Source organism: Strix uralensis, chromosome 25 (genome assembly GCF_047716275.1).
Source record: "Strix uralensis isolate ZFMK-TIS-50842 chromosome 25, bStrUra1, whole genome shotgun sequence".
NCBI lineage: Eukaryota > Metazoa > Chordata > Aves > Strigiformes > Strigidae > Strix > Strix uralensis.
This window is the reverse complement of record NC_133996.1, coordinates 850,204-872,075: the sequence shown is the minus strand read 5'-3', so window position 1 is coordinate 872,075 and position 21,872 is coordinate 850,204. Positions and strand designations below refer to the sequence as shown.

The window sequence follows — 21,872 nt, the reverse complement described above, 5'->3', positions numbered from 1 at the left end:
AGTAATTATTCCTGCTATTAATAATATCCTAAGAGAAAAGCGTTTTCTAAAGATTGTTCCTCTTACACCATCTATGTGAACACCAAGGTCAGTGAAAGAACAGAGTAAAAAACAGGGTGGGGGGGGCTGCACAGAGCAGAGCCCTGCACCCCCTGGTGAGATGGCAGGGCCACCCCCTGCACCCATGGGGGCCACCAGGGGAGCAGAGGCAGCGCTCCTCACGGCCCTGCTCTGTTCAGGGGTGGTGTCTGTATTGAATTGATGTTCTGTTTTTCTTCCCCTAACGGGTCTGTCTTTTGCCCGTGACCATAACGGGGGAGTCATTCCCCCCGTCCTTATGGGCGCCCAGAGCTGCTGCCGGGGGCTGTTTCGGGGCGCTTGGGGGGGCTCCAGCCGGTTCCGTGCGGGAATCCGGTAAGTGCTGGGGCCCCCCTGCCCGCTCCCGGCCCCCTCCGGCCCGGCCCTCCGCCCGCGCCGGCCCCTCCAGCTCGCCCGGGCCGGCCGTGTCCTGCCATGTCGCCGTTCGCCGCGGGGTGACAGCGCTGACGGTTCCCGCACCGGCCTCCTCGGCTCCCGCCGGTCCCGGGTCCGTTCTGGAGCAGCCTCCTGCCGTGGGCGCGGGGCGGGGAGCTCGGTGCGGTGGGGACGGCTCTGCCCGCGGGTACCTGTGGCTGCGCCCCGTCACTCCGCCGCGGCGTGGGGACAGGATCGAGGGTGTGGGAAAAACGGTGCCGGTGAGCGGCGACACATCCGCCCCCCCACCCCGCGGCCGGGATCTGTCCCCCGCGGCGTGAGCCGTGCTGGGACCCGGGAGCCCCTCAGGGCGGCGGGCGGGCGGCGGGCGCTGCCTCCCGGGAGGGGCAGGAGCGACACCGCCCCCGGGCCGAGGGGCTGCGCGCGGGGAGGAGCCGGGGCGGGCCCGGGGCGGGCGGCGGGGGCGTGACCGGGGGGCGTGGCCACGGTGACACACGTGCACTGAGGGGGCGTGGCCTATCGGGGGCGGGTCCTACCGGGACGGACGTGTGCCACCGGGGGCGTGTCCTGAGGAAGGGGCGTGGCCCACCAGGGGCGTGTCCCGCGGGGGGCGGGTCCCACCGGGGCGGGTCCCACGGGCGGGCGGTCGCTGCCGGCCCCGCTGATGGCGCCAGGCGCGGCCCCGCCGCGGTTCGGGCCGTGGCAGCTGGCGCTGGCGGCGGGGGGGGCGGCGGCGGCGGCGCTGGACGTGTTCGCCGACGGGTGGGTGGCGGCGGAGTACGCGCGGCGGGGGCAGCTCGGCTGGGCCGCGCTGGTGCTGGCGCTGCTGGCCGCCGCCTCGGTCGCCACCCAGGCCTGCAGCTGGCTCTGGCTCCGCTCCGACCCGCCCGCCCTGCGCCCCGACGTGCCCCCGTGGCTGCTCGCCGCCCTCCACCTCCTCCAGCTCGGCTTCCTCTTCAGGTACGGTGTCCCCCCCCGCAGCTGCACCCCCCTCCGCCCCCCCAAGGCCTCCCCGCCCCGCCCTGCCCCGCCCTGGGGTTCCCCCCGGCATCCTCCGGGCATCCGGATCCTCCCCCGGCATCACCCGCCGCTCTGCCCCAGCCTCTCCCCTTCCCCTCCCAGTCCGCTCCCTCCTGGGGGGGGGGGGGGGGCAGGGACCGGACCCCCTGCATCCACCGCTCTGCCCGGGGACCCCCTTGGGCATCGCGACACCCGCGGGGACGTGGGAGCCGGGGAAGTGTCGGGATTTCCAAGGGGGTCCCCAGGCAGAGCCGTTTGGCTCAGCCCCGTCGGAGCCAGGTGGAAACACGTCCGGGGGAGCCCCCGGTGTCCCTCCAGCGGAGGTTTCTCGGCCGTGCCCCGGGACACATCTCCCGGTGCCACACCGAGCAGGGCGGGTGTTGGAGCCCGCAGCAGCGGTGAACGCCCCAAAACCTCGCCCGGGCCTTGGCTCTCCCGGCTGCCCGGGGAGGCGGCGCGGCTCCGCTGTGCGTCCCGGCCGGGGGAAGGGAATACCCTGGCTGCGGTCACCGAGGGCGATGCTCGATTTCACGCTTGAACTTCCCACAGTGGCATCGTGTGGAGGCCGCGGGGCTTGGCTTGGGAAGGGGGAGGGAGAGGTTTGAGCGTAAATCGGAGCGTTTTAAGTTGTCCTGCCAGGGCAGCGTGAGGACCAAGGGGCACGGGGCGTTGCCACCCAGCAGCCCCTCGCCACTGGCCGCGTCCCCACACAGGTGCCTCCACGCGCTGAAGGTGGGCTGGAAGGTGTGCTGGGCGGAGGAGGAGGAGGAGGAGGAGCAGAGCCGCATGGCCTTCCTCTCCCACGACATCAGCATGCTGCGTCTCTTCGAGACCTTCCTGGAGAACACCCCGCAGCTCACCCTGCTCCTCTACGTTATCCTGTGGACAAACAAGGCAGAGCCCTCCCAGGGTGAGGGGGTGGGACCAGGGGAAGGGGGTGCAGGCTTGAGGTCAGAGTGGGCTTGGACAGGACAGGCCAGACCTGGCAGGACACTTGTCTGTCTGTCCTGGTCTGAGGTGTCGTTCTTCTCCCACATCACTCCTCCCCTTGACGTGACACACAGGGTGGGCCCCTGTCCTGAGCTCACATGCCCAATGGACTGTGCAGGGCTTGGGGTGGGAGGGTAGAAGCTGGGGGACCTCTGTGGCCATTCTCCTCCCTGCCCCAGGAGAGGCTGGGGGTCAGAAGAGAAATCAGGAGCCTGCTGGGGAGGTGCTGTTGTGGATATGGACAGAAGGTGGAGGACAAGCCACCGAGGAGGTGCTTTGGTGCCCATCCTGGAGTGGGGAGCAAGTGTCACTGCAGTGAAATGGGGACCCAACCATGCGCTGGTTGGGTGGACACAGCACTCATCTCCTGCCCACGTGGGCTGGGCGCTTCCCTGGCTGGGAGATTCGCTCTGCAGAACCACGCGGGCCCTCACTTCTTCCCCATCTTCCGGGCAAGGCCAGTCACCAGCCTCCTCCTTGGGAAGGGTGGAAGGCCAGGGGAGGGACGCAGGTGCTGAGGCTCTGACCAGCCACAGCAGCTGCTTTGTGAACTGGTGGGAAGCTCGTTTTAGGAATGCCGGGCAGGGGGAAGTTTGAGCTGTGCTCCCTGCCTCAATCTGCCCTCAGCATCTCCCCCACCGTGTTTGCAGGGCTGGGGATCTGCACTGCGTTCCTGTGTGTGACCTGGTCTCTACTGGACTACCACCAGTCCCTGCGCTCCTTCTTGCAAGACAAGTACGAGCTGAGCCGGGGCTCCTCCATCATCTACTTCCTGTGGAACCTCTTCCTCATCTGCCCCCGCATCCTGACGGTCGCCCTCTTTGCCCTGCTCTGGCCCTACGCCGTGGCTGTCCACTTCCCGCTCGTGTGGCTGGCGATGTTCCTCTGGGTCAGCCTGCAGGGCACGGACTTCATGGAGGCGCCCGGCCCCGAGCAGCTCTACCGAGCCATGGTGGCCGTGATCCTCTACTTCAGCTGGTTCAACGTGGCGCCGGGGAGGACGCTGCACCGCAGCATCATCTATCACGGCTTCATCCTGGCGGACAGCGCGCTGCTGGCCCTGTCCTGGCTCTGGTGCCGCTTCCCCTCCGACCAGGACTCGTACCTCGTCCCGGTGGTCTCCGCCGCCCTGCCCTGCTACCTGCTGGGGCTGGCACTGAGGGTCACCTACTACAAGTGGCTGCACCCCAACGTGCGGGCACAGCAGGAAGGTGTCAGTGATGAGGTGGATGCCAACGGGAGGAGCGACGGGCTGGGGTTCCGCTCGCTCTCGGTGCCAGACCTCGTGAACAGGCGGATGCGGTGGCTGGCCCAGACCCAGTTCCCCGTCTCCCAGCCATCAGAGCAGCCTTTCCTGAACGGGGCTGCTGCTGCTGAGTCTGCTGTCTGAGCCTGGCCCCTCCAAAGTGACTTGCCAGGGAGACAGATTTGTTAGTCCTGCTCCCCGTTCTGCCCACTCCTTGTTTTGGGCAGCTGGAGGGACTTGGCAGAGACCAGGGGGAGATGTGCAAGCACCCCAGTCCCACGGCACACAGCATGGCTCCCATGGCTGTGCCCTTACCGAGAGCCACGGTGCTTGGGGGGGGGGGGGTCCAACACATTGGGGCTGCACTGCTGTCAGCTGCTTCTTTATTTATTACTATCTTTTTCCAAAAAAAAAAAAAAAAAGTGCAATGGTTTGTTCTCTCTGTGCCTGCTGCTGCTGCTCAGCGAGGTGGGTGGTGGGGGAAGACCTTGTTCCCTCCTTGGTACCAGCCAAGGATCTTTCTGTTTCCAGCCAGGATTTTCCTTCTGTTTTGCTGTCAAGGTCAAAGATCGCCTGTTATCGCCGTGTTCAGGGAGGGACAGGGAAGGAGGCAGAGTCTCCCATGTGCAGGGAGAGCAGCTGTCCCGCGCGGGCAGAGCCGTGGGGTGTCCGCACCCTGGGGAGGGTGTTGTGGGACAGTGCAGGGTCCGGGCAGGTGGGGGCTGTGCCCCTGTGTTGTGGCAGCGCTTTGCCCCTTCACAAACGGGGAAGCACATTCCAGTGTGGATTCTCCACGAACAGAAACATTGATTCTGCCCTTTGCCACGTTTGCTGGGTCCTTTCCTGCCTTTCCCTTTCTGCTGGGGGCTGAGAGAGGGGCAGAGCTGATGCTTCATGCCTGAAGCTGGGCACTGGGGCCTAGGCTGGGCAGGTCACCCCTTTGCTGCTGCCCCACGCTGTCACTTTTCTCCTTCGAGCAGCAGCAAATGCTGTTTGTGGGGTGCAGGGTGCAGCCATGGGACCCCGTCTTGGGGGGCAGCAGCTGTGTCCCTGTGTGTGGCTCAGCCCTCCTGGCTTATTGTGGCCACAGCCCCTTTGCTGGCATTTCTACCACCACACCCTGGGCGGTGCTGCTGACACTGTGGCCAGGCTGGAGGTGGCCACAACCAGTTCCCCAGCTGTAGGTGGCTGTTGATGTGGGGCTGTGCCAGCTCCTGGGCACCAACACCCGCGCGCCCCTGGCTCAGTGCCAAAATCCCAGCAGGTCCCAAAATGGCCCCGGGGTTGTTTTTGCTGTTGCCCAGCCAGCAGCCGTGGCACAGAATCCCAGAATCATCTCGGCTGGAAAAGCCCTTGAAGCTCCTCCAGTCCAACCATGAACCTCACCCTGACCGTTCCCAACTCCACCAGATCCCTCAGCGCTGGGTCAACCCGACTCTTCAACCCCTCCAGGGATGGGGACTCCCCCCCTGCCCTGGGCAGCCCATTCCAACGCCCAACAACCCCTTCTGCAAAGAAATCCTTCCTAAGAGCCAGTCTGACCCTGCCCTGGCGCAGCTTGAGGCCATTCCCTCTTGTCCTGGCGCTGGTTCCTTGGCTCAAGAGACTCATCCCCCCCCTCTCTGCACCCTCCTTCCAGATGTCCTTTTCAGGCACATCCTGGCTGCCCACAGCGTTGGCCCTTGGCCCCCTCCCTTTGCCTGTCGCCCACCCCCCCCCAGCAGGACCCTGTCCCAGGAGGGGACTCCCCTGTACCAGGGCGGGGGGAGGCCGCAGGATGCAGCTGCAGGAGCAGCTGAAATGCTCCTTTCACAGCCGCTGCTGTAACAGGATCAGCCTGTGGCCAAGGACCACAGCAAGGGGTGGGAGGGGGGTTGGTGCGGGGCCCTCCCGGCGCCCTGTGCCCCCCCCGGGCACCGCAGCAGAGCGGGGCAGCCGGTGCCTCCACTGCTGGCTCCCACAGGGCACCCCAGGGAGCGAGGCCTCTGGCGGCTCCTTGTGCCCGTGCCCGAGCTGTGGCCCCAAATACTGATGGGGACTGGCCGCAGGTGGGTCAGAGAACAGGCTGAAGCAGTGACTATAGAAAATAAAGACTTTTATTTTTTTCCAGCTCACAGGACAGTTCCCATTACACAGACCATGAACGGGTAAAGGCTCCGGGGCTCACCCCTCTCGCGCTGCTGGGGGGTTGGCAGCGCAGCAAAAACGCTGCTGTGGGCTCTGGGGGGGCGTGTGTGTGTGTCCTGCTGCTTCCCGTGGGCACCAGCGTGGACATCTCCCCCAAATATTAGTGGATCAGGCGGTTTTTTAAAGCCTCCACAGCGGGGGTGAAGCTGGAGGGGAGGCCGGCAGCACCCAGCGGGGCTCAGCGGCCGTGCCCCGGGCCAGTGGGCCGGCTGTTGTTCAGGCCTTTGGGGTTGTCATCAGTTCAGCTACAGCCAGGACAGGGGTAATGGGAGAGCACAGAAACAGAAAAAAGATCAACGCTTGGACAGAAGTGGTGTTCCTGCCATGCAAGAGACAGGAAAAGTCTTAAATTCAGCCAGCAGAGGAAAAAATAAAATAGCCAGGTCAACCTTTATTAAACATAAACACAGAAATGTACCATCAACCTCCTATTATAAAAGTACTTTACATACATTCAAGGAAACATCGTATAAATATCAGTATGAAATGTCACTGGCTGCAAGAGTTCCACACTCAGCTAAAATTTTGCCAACATCTTAAAATTTCCTTAAAACATTTTAAACAAACACAAAGCAAAGCCAGCCAGCTGCCGGGCTGCTTGGTTCCTTGGGTCCAGCACTCGCTGTGAGTGCCTGGGCAAAACACATCCCACCTCCCAGCGCGGGCCAGCACAGCTCTCCCGCAAGCTGCTTTGGACATCAGTGAAGCAAAGGGGCCGCTCAGCCACGCCGGGTGGTGGGAGGTTAAGGCACAGGTTTTAATCCCAAAGTTCAGCCAGCTGGAGTACGAGACGTGCTCCTAACAGGCTGTTTCAGAGCCTGGGACACCTCCCAAGCCCGCTTGCAGGAGACCTTTGGATGGGCTGGGGACCCGCAGAGATGTTCAGGATCCAGCACAGACTGTGACTGCACTAAGTCCTGATCTGGGAACGTTTCAGACCCTGGGAGCAATGGGGCTGTTTCTCAGCATGGCTGACTTCCTACCAGATCTGCTCCGGCTGACGCAGTACTGACACTTCACAGGGACCCCAGATGAACTGGACTCTCACGTGGCCCTGCAGCATCTCTCCCCGCTCTGCCCTGGGCCCAGGCTGCTGTAAAACGCCAGCACGCGCTACACGAGCCACCCCAGCTGGGTGGGAACACCCGGTAACACACCCGAGCTCTCCATCCTGTGGAGGCAGCCAGCAGGAGAACATCCCCCGTGGGCTCCTGCTCCTGCTTCCCTCCAAACCCGGCTGCTGAGCACTGCACAGCGCGTCCCCCTCGCCCCCTGGGCTCTGCTGCGAGCGGAGCGGCAGCTCTCAGCAGCCCAAAGTGAGCTGGGCAGTAACAGCCACAGCAGAAAGTGACTCCTCGGATTTTTCTAATGGGACAAGAGGTCACGTTGCTCGCAGGCAGCAGCTCTACACAGATGGCACGTTCCTGAAACAGAGTGTTCCTGGGGAACCACACAGACCCAGAGCATCGGCCTGAGGTCGGGGCACAAGGCCAACACCCAGCATGGAGCTGGCAGGCAGGCAGACCACTCCTGACTCCTGTGACCACCTTGGAGAAAAAGAATCTCTGATTTTAATTTTTTGTTTTCTTAAAAGAAGCAAAATTGGAACCAGGAACATGTGAAACAGAGACGTGCGTGTCCAGTCTCTTTGCTCTGGGCATCCAAACCCCCTGCTCTAGCCACCTTCTCCACGGTGGGGACCGGAGCTGCCCCCAGGGCACAGCAGAGCCTGTGCTGAGCTGGCCCAGCAACCCTCCAGCGCTGATGGAAATTATTCCTCGGTAATTAATGCCATGAAAAGAATGCAGCAATCCCATCACCTGCTTCTGTGGGCACAGGCTGAGCGGATCGGTGTCCCCCCTCAAGTGCCATGCTTACAGAGCACTCCCCCGCGCGCCCCGGACGCATGACCCCCAGAGGAACCCAGCGATCTGGAGGGGTGTGGGGGCAGCTGTGACGTTCCGCTCGGCAGGAACAGCAGCCGTGGGGCTCAGCAGTTGTGTCCTCTGTGCACAAACCCCAGGCAACTGCTGATTCGGTGCCATCGGGGTACAGGGAGGAGGCAGATTCCACCAAACGCAGCCTGACCTGGCACAAAACCAGCACCCCACGCCAGCCCCCAGTCCTCAGCTGGCTATTTCAGGCCAGTGGTACTGCAGGTCACTGACTCCAGCCTTTTTTTTCTGAGATGGCAGCAGAAAAATCAGCGTAACCATCACTCCCAGGGCCAGTGTGCTCCAGGCTGCCAAGTCACAGTGTCTTAGAAAATTAAGTCCCTCTTAAGTCCCCCTTAAGTTTTGTTTCTAACTATGTAGTTAGGCTAATGTAAAGAAAAATACAGGAAAATTGAATCTGATTCTACTAAAAGGAACTAACTCTCACAAATGGCATCAGGAAAGCAGAGGTGAAGGTTAATAACCATACCTTTCTTTGTAACACTCATGAGGATTTAGTTCTCTCAAACTATTCCTAGTCCAGGTGAGGACTCTCTTCACATCGGAGCAGTCTGCCATAGCGTTGTGCTGTACCTAAGGTTCACAGGCAGGTTTGTATTCCTTTACAGGGAAAATCTGTGGGATCTACGGTCTGGGTCATGGATAGCTGGAATCCAATGATCTCCTGCTTGGTAACAGGGCTTGTGCACACATTGACTAGAAGCCACCGGGATCAACTCGGAACACCAACACTTTCCTCTGCAAGGAACCCCGTATCCCAGAAACATTCCCTTGTCTTTCTATTTTCCAGTAATCCCATGTTGAGGAAATAACATAAGGACATTGTAATAAATTAACTGCTTTGAACACCCAGGGAAGGAAAGAGGACACATTTCACAGCAATAGAGGTATTTTTGACATTTTCATTAATATCTCCTATGGAAAAAACATAGCTCTTTTCGGCTTTACGAAACAAGGGAGGTTCAGCTCTGCCATCAGTATTCTTCTATAAAAATAAGGTTTTGTGTTTACTTGGGTTCTACAACTAAGCTGAATAGAAAGGAGAAGGCTCTTACAAATACTTCTGCTGTTGTATCACCCGCTCCCTCTGGAGACTACCTGCTAGAGGAATTCAGCTGGCTTCTGTAAGTCTCTTCTTCAGACAAGCTCTAGCTCTGCTGAGTCTAGTGCTTCCTTATAGGACACCTTTGTAGGTGGCAGGACCTGTGCTCCTGAGGAAACAACCTGCTGTCATGTTCTACTGTACAGTTTGCATTAGGTATGTTTTCTTCATCAAGCTGAAAAGTGAGTCCCCAAATGTACGAAATTTCTGCCTCCGCAGTGATGGAGAGGGCTTGCAGGAGCTGCAGTGACGCCTTTGCTCCGACTTCTTACAGGAAGTCTAACTCGAGGGCTTGGTGAAGGGACACGAGGTCTGCGTGATTTGTGATCCTCCAGAAAGGCATGTTGTGCTGTGGCAGAGACATGACAAAGGCAGGTTTATGCAGGGGTTTTACACCCAGGGGCACCTGTAGGGTTGTGCAATACGGTGCTTCCGACAGCGCTGTCCGAGCACACCGTGCTCAGGAGGGACCTCAGGCGTGGCACACGGGTAAGCCCAGCTTATCTGCACGCCTGTTTATGACGGGCACCGACACGGACTATCAGCTGCTTCGCCTGCTCCTGATGGAAACCTCAGCGCTCGACTGAGCTGCTGCTTCTCCAGAAGAGCCTTTCCAGGGCTCCCAGGAACCTGCACAGATGACAACTCGGGCACCTGGCAGACAGTGTGAAGCCTGCAGAGGTGATGACCTGACAGTAATCTGTGCACTTCACTGCCCTTAATTCGCATGACCTGTCCAAACCAATCAAACTGTTTGCCCCTTGTCAGACTGATGGTAGATGCTGTGTATTGATCTGACTGCTGGCAACCGAGTCTTCACTCCCTCCGGGCTTCTGAAAAATTGCATTACCCTAACTGATAGCTGCATGCTATGATCAAGACATGCTACATCAAGATACTGTTTACAGGGACAATGTTATACGCAATCCTAAACAACAGTAGAACAGAAACTTTAAACCCCAAGAGCCAGAAAACTCCCTGTCTGAAAGCAGTGAAAGATCTCTTGCATCAAAGGCAAAGTTTCCCCCTGGCTGCCCCGGCCTGAAGAGTTCAGCCCTGGAAAAAGAGTCCCTGCAGATAAAGACTGCTGCAGTAACTGCCCTTTGCATCAACCCACACCCACCCCTGCAGAGTCAGAAACCCACCTGCTTCGCTGCAACCTCTTCGTCACGCCCATCTCCAATTACCACATAGGTGACTTTCTTCCCAAACCGTGACACGATCCTCTCAAAACAGCTCTCTTTACCTGTCAAAAAGACAATCCCACTGTAACGAGCCTTAGGCAGAGAGTGACAGAAGCCCGAACAGGTCCCTTCTTCCCAGTACAGAAACACATTCTCGTTTTACTGAGAAGGGGCTAACACCCAGCTCAGCTCATAGGCCAGAAGCCACCACTATTACGTGGCCACCTGGATGTCAGCAGCCACAGGGGCTGTTCAGCTGCAGAAATTTTATTTCCAAAATTCCAGCTAATCCACAGCAGACGCCTCAGTGCCAGGTACTCAGCACAACCCCTTACCTATTTTTGTAGCACTATAAATATTTTCGATGGGAAACACCTCGCCCAATCCATACAGGAGAACTTTGGCAAGAGCTGGCACCAGTTGGGTGGTTGTGATCAGGATGTTCACACAGTTTTTTCTGAAAGAAGAAAAACACTTGTAAAAGCACATCGACAGCCAGTGGCGCCGAGGGCTACTCTGGGCAGCTTGCTCAGCTTTCCAAAGTCCCATGTGCTTTGTTGTCCTGCTTTCAAGAGGCTTTTTAGGCCAAGATTTTGATTTGTGGTTTTTGTCTGTTTGCTTTTCATTTCAAACAGAAATTCTCTGGCAGAAATGCAGTTTTGCAAGCACAGTCCTATTATGGGGACCTTCCTAACAACAGATGTTCCAGCAGAAAAATCCTAACGGGTGCTCAGAGGTGGAGTTCCTGCACTCATTCACTTTGCTTCCCAGTACCTGTGACAAACAGCACTGGTATTATATATGGACACTGCTGCAACACAGCACCGCAAGCACATCTCAGTGAGAGAAAGGGCTGAGAAAGCAATACACACATTTCCAGTTTCCATACCTGGACTGTATGAGCAGCAGGGACTTTAATGCAGTTTCCAGCCAGGAATCTGTTAGCACTTCTATATCAGTCCTTAGTCGCTGCAGAGCTTCCCTCCTCTGCGGACTAAGAAGGCCTGGAAGGCAAGCAACATGAGTTTTCTCAGCCGAGTTGGCAAGTCTAACACAGAGAGAGCCATCACTCAATTCAACAGCTGCCTGTTCTGCAGTAAATAACACGGTATGAAGGCATCTGAAAGCTGAGACTGTCTCGAGGCAATGGGAGAAACCAGCTGCCAGTGACAGAGATGAGCCCAGACACGTGACTGACTGTGGGCAACTGGGTAGATACTGTTCTCTGATTATTTCAAATCATTTCTCAGGATAAATGCAACAAAATGCGTTTCTCTTGCACAAAGCACTCACAGCAGTTAGGTGTTGTCTGAGACCACAGAGAGCAGGGGAAGGAACTCCTGCAGTCACCCTTTTGGACTTCCTACTTCCCAAGGACCCTTTCCACTTTAATCCTTTCTAGATATCTTTTTTAACTGCCTTTTTTTTTTTTTAAATCCCCATATTTTTTATCCCTTTTAGGTATCATTTTCTCAAAACATCCAGTTTTGAATTAAAAGCAGCCAGAAATGGAGCCCATACACTCAAACCTGCTCCCATCAGTAAATACAACAAGGAGCACCTTGAGTCTGAACCTCTCTCCCCCCAACTTCCAGCCGTGACGTACGAACCCCCCACCTCACTCCAGCCCTGAACTACACCAGTCCTCTGACAGTGAGGCTGCCCACTGTGGGCTGTGCTGGCAACTGTTTTACCATGTGGCTTTAGACAAGGCCCAAAAAACTTTGCATCCAAGTTTCCCACATGCAAAATATGGAATAATGATCTGACCCCTACCAGAAATAAGGTAATTGCAGCATGCTGAAATGCAGACTTACATTGATAGATTTTTAAGGCTCAAAGTTATAGTTTTGAACACCTGTTTTTTAGCAAATGCATCTGAGAAAACTTTCTATCATGGTTTTTTTGCATAGACAAAGGGTACCCAAACCCACAACCCAGCAGGCCAAGTCACCCTGCCAGGTGAGCTGCTCCAGCAGCACCCCCTTCCCAGGGATGTCAATGCCAAGATTCAGACTAAACGGAAAATTTATCTACGTTTGGTATCTGGTTTGCATCATTATTACTACTTTGGAAGGGAAACAAAACTTGAAGATTTTAAGTGACTTTGTGGACAGATGGTAGAGATGTCAAGTCAGACTATGAGCACAACAGCCAAAAGGGTGAACGCTGCATTTCTTGACAATGGCATGATAAAAGACAGATTTTGTGAAGACACAAGTGAAAACACAAGTGAAGACACTTGTGAAGACACAGCATGATATGTAAGTCATTTAGGCCCTTTCTAAGCAGTGACAGGCATCCTTTCATACAAAATTAGCAAAGGGACACTGTTTGCACCAAAATTTTCTCTTGGATCCAGGACTGACCAACCATCCCCATCTATATAACTCACAGGCTGCATGGCACGCCGTTCTGTTTTGGAAGATGTACCCTCTTAGATTCCATGGAGATTTGATCCCATTTAGCACTAGGAGAATGTTACTTTTCATGTCCAAACATTCAGGAAAGGAAAAGTTCTGAGGAAGGATGGAGACTGGCACCACAAACCCTGTTTAGGTGAACACTCACCTTCAACATTGGTTTTGTATTTGTCGTAGATCTCTCGTACCCTGCGGTAGCGGAAGGCCAGTTTTCTCATCCAGTCCAGTTTACCCTGGACCTCAACTGAGGGGCTGCGACTTGCGTTACTTCCTGAGCCACTGAAGCCATCCGTGAAGAAATTGTAGTTGCTATTTCAGAAAAGCAGATCTGTTACACGTGCCACAGCAGCAAAATCTCTGTAGCTTTTCTGGCAGGGTTGCAGCCTTCAGCTCTGACAGCAGCTAGAAAACACCAGAGGGGAACTCTGCACAGCCACCACTGCACCCCAACAGCAGAGACCGACTCCTGTGGGCAACATACTCTGATACCCAACTACATTTGCTGCTGGTTCTGAACTGTTGTACTCAAATGTATTGATTCAACAATTCTTTCAAACCCTCTGCTACAAAACCTTCTTTTGCTCTTTGACCGCTCACTCCTCGCCGATACAGAGTATCCTCCCCACTAACCCCTTTCTCAGCCTGCAGTGATAAACCCCAGCATAGTATCTTCCAAACATGACATCTGCGTCTTTGTATCACAGCTGGAGCTCCACAAAGAGAAGAGCTGCTCTACCAGCTCATGACTGCAAGCAGGTCTTGCTTCACCACTTTCCCCATATTTCTTTCTCCCTGACAGACAGGCACTTCTCAGACCTTCCCATGAGCCAGGTCAGCTCACTAATGCAGCAGAAAACTTACCCTCGCCCCACCTGACTGTGCACAACCAGCTCACACAGGGATGCAAACCATAGGGAGACCTTCACATGTCCAGATCATGAAGTCTGGAGTGTTTGTTCTCCATTCATCACATGACATTGAGCACACAGGCAACATTCAACAGCAGACAATATAATTCACACTATAATTCCAAAAATCTCAATGTTTTGTAGGTCTTCAAAGAAATACCACCCAGCAAACAAACACTGTTTGCCAAATTTCCTCCCCTGCTCAATGCTAACCTCCATCCCATAACCCCATTTGGGTTTGAAGTGTTGACAAAAACCAGATTACATCAGCTATACATGTCATGCACTCGTCAATACACCACCTTAAATCTTGGCCATTGTCATCAGATGCCATGTCTTCTATGTGGACCTGGTCACACTCCTGTTCAAGAAAAAAATAAAGTCACACTGTTGTGCTCCAGGAATATACTGAAATTTGCAGACTAAAAAAAGTGTGATATAAAACAACGCTCTCAGGTTTCCCAACAGCAACAAGCCATGCCACACTGCCTCCACAAAGCTACACACAGCTTCCATTAGCTTTGCCTGCCAGTACTAGGTTTTACTTCTCAGCACCTACAGATCCTTGCCAAGACTGGGATTTGAAGTACCAGAAAAGTCTGAAAAAATCATGTTTCTGTGACATTTTGAGTTGTCTGCAAAAAAGGAACTCTGACACTCACTAAACAGGTTGGACTCAAAGCTCACTTTTTGTCAGTTCACAAAAGCAAACAAACAAAACCCCAAAACCACATTATCTGCTCAAGTATTGGTATTACATTTCTCAAACACGATGGTCGATTCTGTTACAGGAGAGCCACAGCACAAACCCCGAGTGAAAGAAACATCAGCATGGTGGCACTGCCAAGATTCTGGTGCTTAGCACAGCCCAGCTAACCCAGAGATAAACTGCAAATACCTTAGGACAGGAAACGAGTTTTCCCCATTTCAAGAACTTCCCACTGCTGCTACTAACCAACACTACAGCAGTAAGTGTTGTTGTTGATCATAAAGTTAACATACCAGTGATTACCTTTCCGGCACAAGAGACTGTATTTGATGTGTTCTGGGTTATGTTTGTTTGTTTGTTTTGTTTCTTCTTCTGGGGCAGGGAGGTAACTGTCATTACCACCTTTGCAAAGTTCACAGCTGCAAGTTGTCACAGCCACAAATGAAAACTTCATCTAAGTTTCTATTTGCATCAACAAAACCATCTCATTTTCCCATGATGTGCATCAGTGGTGCACCTACAATTAACTGTACACTACTCATATTCAGCCTTCCTAAGCTTTAACCTAGTCCTGTAAATTCTGCAAATTAAGTCCGGGAGTCCGTATTTGTGGACTCATATCAAAGAAGAGTGATGCTTGGGGGGCTGGAGCACCCCCCTGTGAGGACAGGCTGAGAGAGTTGGGGGGGTTCAGCTGGAGAAGAGAAGGCTCCGGGGAGACCTTAGAGCAGCCTCCCAGGACTTAAAGGGGCTACAGGAAAGGGGGGAGGGACTCTTGATCAAGGGGTGTAGGGATAGGACGAGGGGTAAGAGTTTTAAACTGAAAGAGGGCAGATTTAGATTAGATGTAAGGAAGAAATTCTTCCCTGTGAGGGGGGTGAGGCCCTGGCACAGGTTGCCCAGAGAAGCTGTGGCTGCCCCCTCCCTGGAAGGGTTCAAGGCCAGGTTGGACGGGGCTTTGGGCAACCTGGGCTAGTGGAAGGTGTCTCTGCCCCTGGCAGGGGGTTGGCACTAGGTGATCTTTAAGGTCCCTTTCAACCCAAACCATTCTATGATTCTGTGATAAGACACGAGTCAGGTAATTTGCTATTTCCAACCATTTAATTCCAGATTCTGGCATTCCTCACACCTTTCTGAATAGGTTGCATTACTGTATCCATTACTATCTGACACGATTTCACAGCACAGCATAGAGCATTGCCATGATGAAAGCAAAGATTTATATTCAACTTCTGTGGAATTGGTGCCGAACAGTGAGATGTATTTAATACTGCACATGAAAGAGGACAGGAGCTGATCAGAAGTCCATGAGGCAGCATGGGAATGGGGGAGCAGCAGAGACAGCTTGCAAGAACAAAAACCAGAGGGTGCTGTGGGACCTCCAGGGTTACAGCATGCCTGTCTGTGGAAGGGTGTCCTTCACAGTTGTTACATGGCCAGTGTAACCTACGGAGGCACTGGCTGAGCTGCACAAGTTGTATTCTGCCCTTGGCTTAGTTAAAGCCCCTTTCATTCTCAAGGTCACCTTTTTCCCCACATCTCTGGTCCCCATTTCAAAAGCGGATCAGTGAAAGCGAAGTGTTTACCAGTCCAGAATGCAAACATAAGACAAAGCAGACATCACTCTTTTTATTTATACAGGTTCAAGTAGAAACCCATCAGAGAGCTAAGAGAGCTCACGGCACTAGAAGTCTGCAGAATGCCTGTCTCAGATAAAAGAGTACACCTCTTCAATTTGCTTGTGCTTAGAACCACTTCAGATTTGCAGGCTGTCATGTTTCAGCATTAACTGGCTCTGAAGCACAACAGCCCTCACCAACAGTGCAGTGTAATTCTAACTAGGAAATGTGGAGTTTTGCCTTTCAAAAACGTTTGCCATGTACCTCCAAGTCATTGAAAAACAAGTGAGTGTCAGCTACTTCAAAAATCATCTCCTCCATGGACAGACCTGAGCCAATCACTAGAGTTGGATCCTGGCAAAACAAAAAGAGAAAATGTAAATTCACAGTGGTTACAGGCAGAAGTAAATAGTGATAAATCAGTTACATTGCACAGTTTCCACTGTATATCAAGCCTGATGCAATTCTATCTGCATTCAACGGTGTGAACTACAACTTTCCTAAGATTTTAAATAACTTGATTGAAAAAAAATCTCAACCACATTCTGGTAATACATTGACCCAAAATGTAACCAAACACTTCAGTACAGCATAGCAGAGACTGATGCATTCTCAGAGGCAACACAGACAAAGACTTTTATTGTTAAAAGGGAAGTGTTTGTGATGTCCATATCCCAGCTCTGTATAAAGCCAAATTTAGTGTTCTTTCCCCATCCCAAACTGCCAACAACTTAAAAGCATCACCTTATATATTTAAAACAAAGTATCATTTTCTATTCCTTTTCCAAAGATTAACATTTAATTCTGCAGAACAGATAACAGTTTTTCTTCTAAAGAAAAGACACTATTACCTTGCCATATTTTTGAGCATAAGACCCTGTGAGAAGTGAATGGAAGATTATGATGGTTTCATCCAGGTCCCAGAGAAACACTCGCTGCACAGAGAATAAAAACAGGTTAGAGTTGAGATATTCCAAACACTGAGCTAAGTGTTTGGAAAAGGAGAAAGGAGCAAATTTTAGGGTTCATTTTGTGGTTAGTTGCAGTATGCTCTTAACAGATATGAACAACAGTATCCATCTTACAGGATGAACACATTATTAAACTCTTCCAGTTACTGCAGTGGAGTTTATATACTGCTACAGTGCAACTACACACTCAGAGTAAGGCTCTCTTGGTCAAACTATTTCAAAAGTTTCTCTTACTTTTATAGTTATAAAACTAAAAACTTAAAGAGTGCTAATGAACTTTAGAGCCCTGCTTAGGGTAGAAGTTTACAGTCTGTGATCTGGAGAGCACCAGGTAAATGACCTTGGGGTTTATCACAGACACCTCTGTGACGATAAATAAGGAGGACTGGCTGCCATGAGGAATAGCAGAGTTTCAGTACAGAAGGACTTTGATATACTTGACAAGTGGGCCAACAGAAACTAGAAGAATTTCAATAACTGCAGATTCTGCATGTGGGGTAGAATAACCCCTCATATTGGTCTGGGCTGGAAGGAGCTGGAGGGGACAGTGGACACCAGACACAGCATGAGCCAGCAGCACACTCTTCCTGTGGGTAAGATGAACTGTGTACTGGGGAACACCCAGAGTGCCTAGCTGATAGAAGGAAGGTGCTGACTCACCCTACTTGGCACTGGGAAGGTCACCCCAGATTGCATCCCCATGTTCCAGAGGTGTGTGAGGTAACTAGAGAGCAGCCAGCAAAAGGCTGGGATGGTCAGCAGCCTAGAGGAGAGGCTGTGATGGTTCATCTCGGCAAAGAAGAGACCAAGGGTGATCTAACAGCAGACCACAGATAATTGAAAGGGAACTGCAGAGATGATGAAGACAAGTTCTTCTCACTAGTGGCAGATGGAAAATTGCCGTGGAAAAAGAAGGGGAAATTTGCAGCTTGGGAGATTCCAGTTGGAGACAAAACCTCCTTTGCCAGGTGGATATGGTGGTCCTGGGACAGATCACTAGACAGGCACAGGATCTCCAACCGTGGAGGTTCTCAAGACTCAGCTAGACAAAGCCATGGTTCTAGTGCTGGGGACAGCCCTGCTCTGAGCAGGAGGCTGTACTAGAGACATCCAGGTGTCTCCTCCGTTGACACCACTATGATTCCAAGGGACATGTAAGTGATGCTTGTCAAGGACCATGGAAGAACTCATTTGGGCCAGTTCTCAGATAACATGGGCCATGGGAATTTCCCAGATAATCTCTTAGTACAGGGAATTTCCCAGATAATCTCTTAGTACATGAAAGACATGGACCTGTTGGAGCAGGTCCAGAGGAGGGCCACAAAATGATTCGAGGGATGGAACACCTCTCCTGTGAGGAAAGGCTGAGAGAGTTGGGGTTGTTCAGTCTGGAGAAGAGAAGGCTCCAGGGAGACCTTACTCCGGCCTTTCAATACTTAAAGGGGGCTTATAAGAAAGATGGAGACAGACTTTTTAGTAGGGCCTGTTGAGATAGGACAAGGGGTGGACAGGGGCTGTTGGACAGGACAAGGAAAGAGGTGGTAGATGCCCCATCCCTGGAAACACTCAAGGTCAGCTTGGACAGGGCCCTGCTCATTGCAGGGGGGTTGGACTAGAACTAGATGGCCTTTAAAGGTCCCTTCCAACCCAAACCATTCTGTGATTCCCTTCCATTTCCATGGAGATAGGACGAAAGAAAGAGAGGAGCACTTTTACCAACACACTATTCTGCAATACTACCTGTAGAAAACAAGATTACTATTTACCTCCAGTTCACTGTCCTGTGAGGAGGAGGTATCTGCTTTCCTCTTCCCCCTGTTCTTCCCAGGGATGTTTTTTCTTGCCTGCTCATCTAACTCTTTACTTGCTGTTGCTCTTGACAATGAAGGACTTGTGGATGCATCTCCTAGAAGAAAGAAATCACATAGCTCTCACCCCCTCATGTCTCAGAACAAATGCCATCATAAAGCTTGTAGAATTTGGCCACAAACCTCCTCTGCAAAAGGTAAGACGCTATCTTTATTGATGCAGTAGTAGTTGAACCCTTATTAAAACATAAAACATGATTTCTTTGTCCCATTGTTTCAAAACAGCTCTATCTCCTCAACTCGGTCCACCAGGACTGAGCTACTTGCTGCATCCTGCCTGCAGCAGAAAGCCAACCTCCTTAAGGCCTGTAACCCCTCAGCTCTCTCACTACCCTGGAACTGTTTTTAACTCAATAGTTTCTTTTAATACTTCTTGAGAGAGCACCAGAAACCCCCGGGCTGGAATGAGTGCACAAAGACAAGCATTTAACGATGCTTCTCCCTCCCAGATTTCTTGGACTAGTCAAAGGCCTTTTGTGCCAAGCATCACTATACAATGCACGCTGCTTCCACCTCCCCGTACACTACTCACTTCTGTGCCACTGTGAGCCTTTGACCAACAGCTACACAACAGCCAGCGCACAGAGTTATCTGGAGTGTGTTAATCACACACAAATCCACAATGTGCTAATGCGAACCAGACAGACTACAGCTCCATTGGCCTATCCAAGAATTAGTAAAGAATAACAGGGATGATCTTGGCCCTGGAGACACAGACTTGGCCACGCACCATGGCCATGGCTGACAGAGATACATTATGGAGCCTATTCTGCTACTGTAAGAACAACCCTCCCACGGAAAAAGTAAAGAACCACCATAAAAAAAAAAAAATGAAAGAAAGAATCAATGCTTTGATGTGCAGAACATTACGACCGTGATGGGAGATACTCTCTGAATCCTTTAGTAACAGTTCAGGCCGAAGAGTTAACATCCCAGACGTCTGCCTAACTAGTTCAGAAATAGGACCAGAACTGTAGTGGGAATGCAGAGGGCACAGGGGACTTGAAAGAGCTTGAATTCAGTCCGGGTCTTGAAGACAAGACATTGTAATTCCTACAAAAATTCATGCAAACTGGTGAACCTGAAGAATTCCTGAGTTAAGAAAATGGCACTGAAAACACTAACAACTGGGCCATTCCCTGTTCAGTGCCTTGAAATAACAACTTGATTCCTTAGGTTCTCAACACCAAATAAGAACAAATTCTCATGGGTAAATCTGCTGTTGCTCACCCCAAATAGAGGGCAACTGCTTCCTGCAAGAGGGAGAGTGCCTGAAGCACCATGCTGCTTGATTTACATCACGGCATGGTGTTTGCCATCCCCTGTCTGTAGCATCCCGTAAGGTAAAGGTGAGAGAGGTCCATCAATTTGTATGCTTTGCTCCCTGGCAGCTACCCATCCCTGCTTTCAGGTTGCTTGAATGAGTTTGAGGCCTTGGCAGAGCTCAGGTACTACTGATGGACTCGGGGAAGATGGAGAAGGCAAAATACTGCTAAGGCAATCACTCACCACCTCCCACAAGCAGGCTGATGCCCGGCCGATCTCCGAGCAAGAGCCACCTTGGAAGCTAAACCCCACCCAACCCTTCTTCCTCTACTTCAGGTTCTATCACTGAACATGCCATTATAAAGTATGGGAAATCCCTTTAGTCAGCTCAGGTCAGCTGTCCCAGCTGTGTCACCTTCTTGTCCACCCCCAGCCTGCTTGCTGGTGGGGTATGGAGGGGAAAAAGCCTTAATGCTGTACAAGCATTGTTCAGCAGTAACCAAAACCCTGGTGTGTTATCAACACTGCTTTAGCCATGAATCCAAAACACATAAAACTATGCTGCTATGAAGAAAGTTAACTCCATCCTGGCCACACCCAGGGCACCAACAAAAATGAACGGAATCTGTATTTTTCTTTTCCAGCCTACCAATCTGCAACAAGCAGCAGATTTCAATTTAAAACTGTTCAACAGCACAGGAAGAATCTTGTAACTCCTTGCATAAGACTCCAGAAGCATTAAGGCTTTGCTCTTGTCCTTGTCAAGTTTAGAAAGCTGTATTTTTGGTGAGGAAATTTTAGTCAACACCACTGCAGTTGGTATGTGACATGGCATTAGTGGAAAAGGCCAGCCAATGTTGTGACTTCTATAGAATAGTCAATTAAATCTTTTCAATCCACTTTCCACATCACTTCTCTTACCAGCTAAAATCTCCTCCCCCTGACAAGTACCAGGTAACTAAATACCTGGCTGCAGGAAGGAAAGAGCTAGCAGGAGCTACTGAGATGGATACCATCAACTGCCCTAAGTGAACACCCAGCCCGACACATGACAGAATCAACAGTCCCCAGGGAGCTGCTGTTGGCAACTCTTCAAGTCACCCCTGGAATTCCTCTCCCTAGGGCTTTCGGAGCACGTGGTAGGTGTCTCCTGAATTGCAGCAGGGTAGGACTTCCAATACATAAGCTTGGCTGGCTCACCATAACACTCCGCACACCAGTGAGACCAGTCTGACAAGGGAAAGCAGATGTCCTGTCCAGGCCAGTACACAAAGGTGCTGCAATTACATTTTGGAAAAAGGTTTTCCCCATGTGTGCACACTGTACTGTTTATCACAGGTATTTCTGTTTGTTAAAGATCCAACCCTTACCGGAGGAATGTCTCTGCACTGTCCGCGTAGGCACCATGGCATTTGGTTTCTCGGCTGGGTACGTGGCTGTTGCTAACGCAGTGCTCTCCGTGTTGCTGTCTGCTGGTGTTACAACTCCAAAGCCAGAACTCGGGTAACACGTCTGGTACTGACTTTGGCCAAGGATCGTGTACGTAGGATACTCCTGTTAGAGGAAAGGATTAGTTATGATAGGATGCTTCTTTCAGAAAACACTAGATATTAAGACTTTTATGCTAGAATACGCCCGTCAAAGAGGAAGCCCAGCAAAAGCACAGTCTGGCTTTACACTATTTCTTTCTGCACATGCAAGGGTTGAGAGCTCTGACTTCCCAACAGCCCGCTGCACAGGCAGGTTCTGCAGACGGGAGACCAGCAATCACAGGGCCATTCTTCTGCCTCCAGTTTCTTCAAAAATTAATTAATTATGAATGATGTGACAGTAACAGGGGAGTACTGAGTGGATGCCAAGGCATCCTTTGTCTACAAGTACTCTGGAATTTGTGGTTTTGTCTTGCGTTTCACTTTCTGATACCAGAGGTACTGACAGTGACAGAAAGTG

At 52.3% G+C, this 21,872-nt stretch overlaps 2 protein-coding genes across 11 annotated transcripts in view; one reads left to right on the top strand and one right to left on the bottom strand.

Annotated features, from left to right (window-relative positions):
* Positions 1-1,116: 1,116 nt before the first annotated feature.
* XKR8 (XK related 8) lies at positions 1,117-4,389 on the top strand. Its single transcript, XM_074894245.1, has 3 exons — positions 1,117-1,434; positions 2,208-2,404; positions 3,135-4,389. The coding sequence occupies exons 1-3, from the start codon at positions 1,139-1,141 to the stop codon at positions 3,872-3,874; spliced, it is 1,233 nt and encodes a 410-aa protein (XP_074750346.1). The 5' UTR covers positions 1,117-1,138; the 3' UTR covers positions 3,875-4,389.
* A 1,419-nt stretch (positions 4,390-5,808) lies between these two features.
* EYA3 (EYA transcriptional coactivator and phosphatase 3) overlaps positions 5,809-21,872 on the bottom strand; it is a 63,320-nt gene continuing 47,256 nt past the window's right edge. For all 10 annotated transcript variants that reach the window (XM_074894138.1, XM_074894128.1, XM_074894130.1 and 7 more), the window contains 10 exons: positions 21,293-21,476; positions 18,555-18,694; positions 16,669-16,752; positions 16,082-16,171; positions 13,792-13,850; positions 12,730-12,890; positions 11,048-11,162; positions 10,494-10,615; positions 10,120-10,220; positions 5,809-9,323 (listed from right to left, as the gene is read on the bottom strand). In XM_074894138.1, the coding sequence (XP_074750239.1) occupies positions 9,243-9,323; positions 10,120-10,220; positions 10,494-10,615; positions 11,048-11,162; positions 12,730-12,890; positions 13,792-13,850; positions 16,082-16,171; positions 16,669-16,752; positions 18,555-18,694; positions 21,293-21,476 (1,137 nt within the window). In that variant the 3' untranslated portion in view covers positions 5,809-9,242. The remainder of the gene's footprint in view (positions 9,324-10,119; positions 10,221-10,493; positions 10,616-11,047; positions 11,163-12,729; positions 12,891-13,791; positions 13,851-16,081; positions 16,172-16,668; positions 16,753-18,554; positions 18,695-21,292; positions 21,477-21,872) is intronic.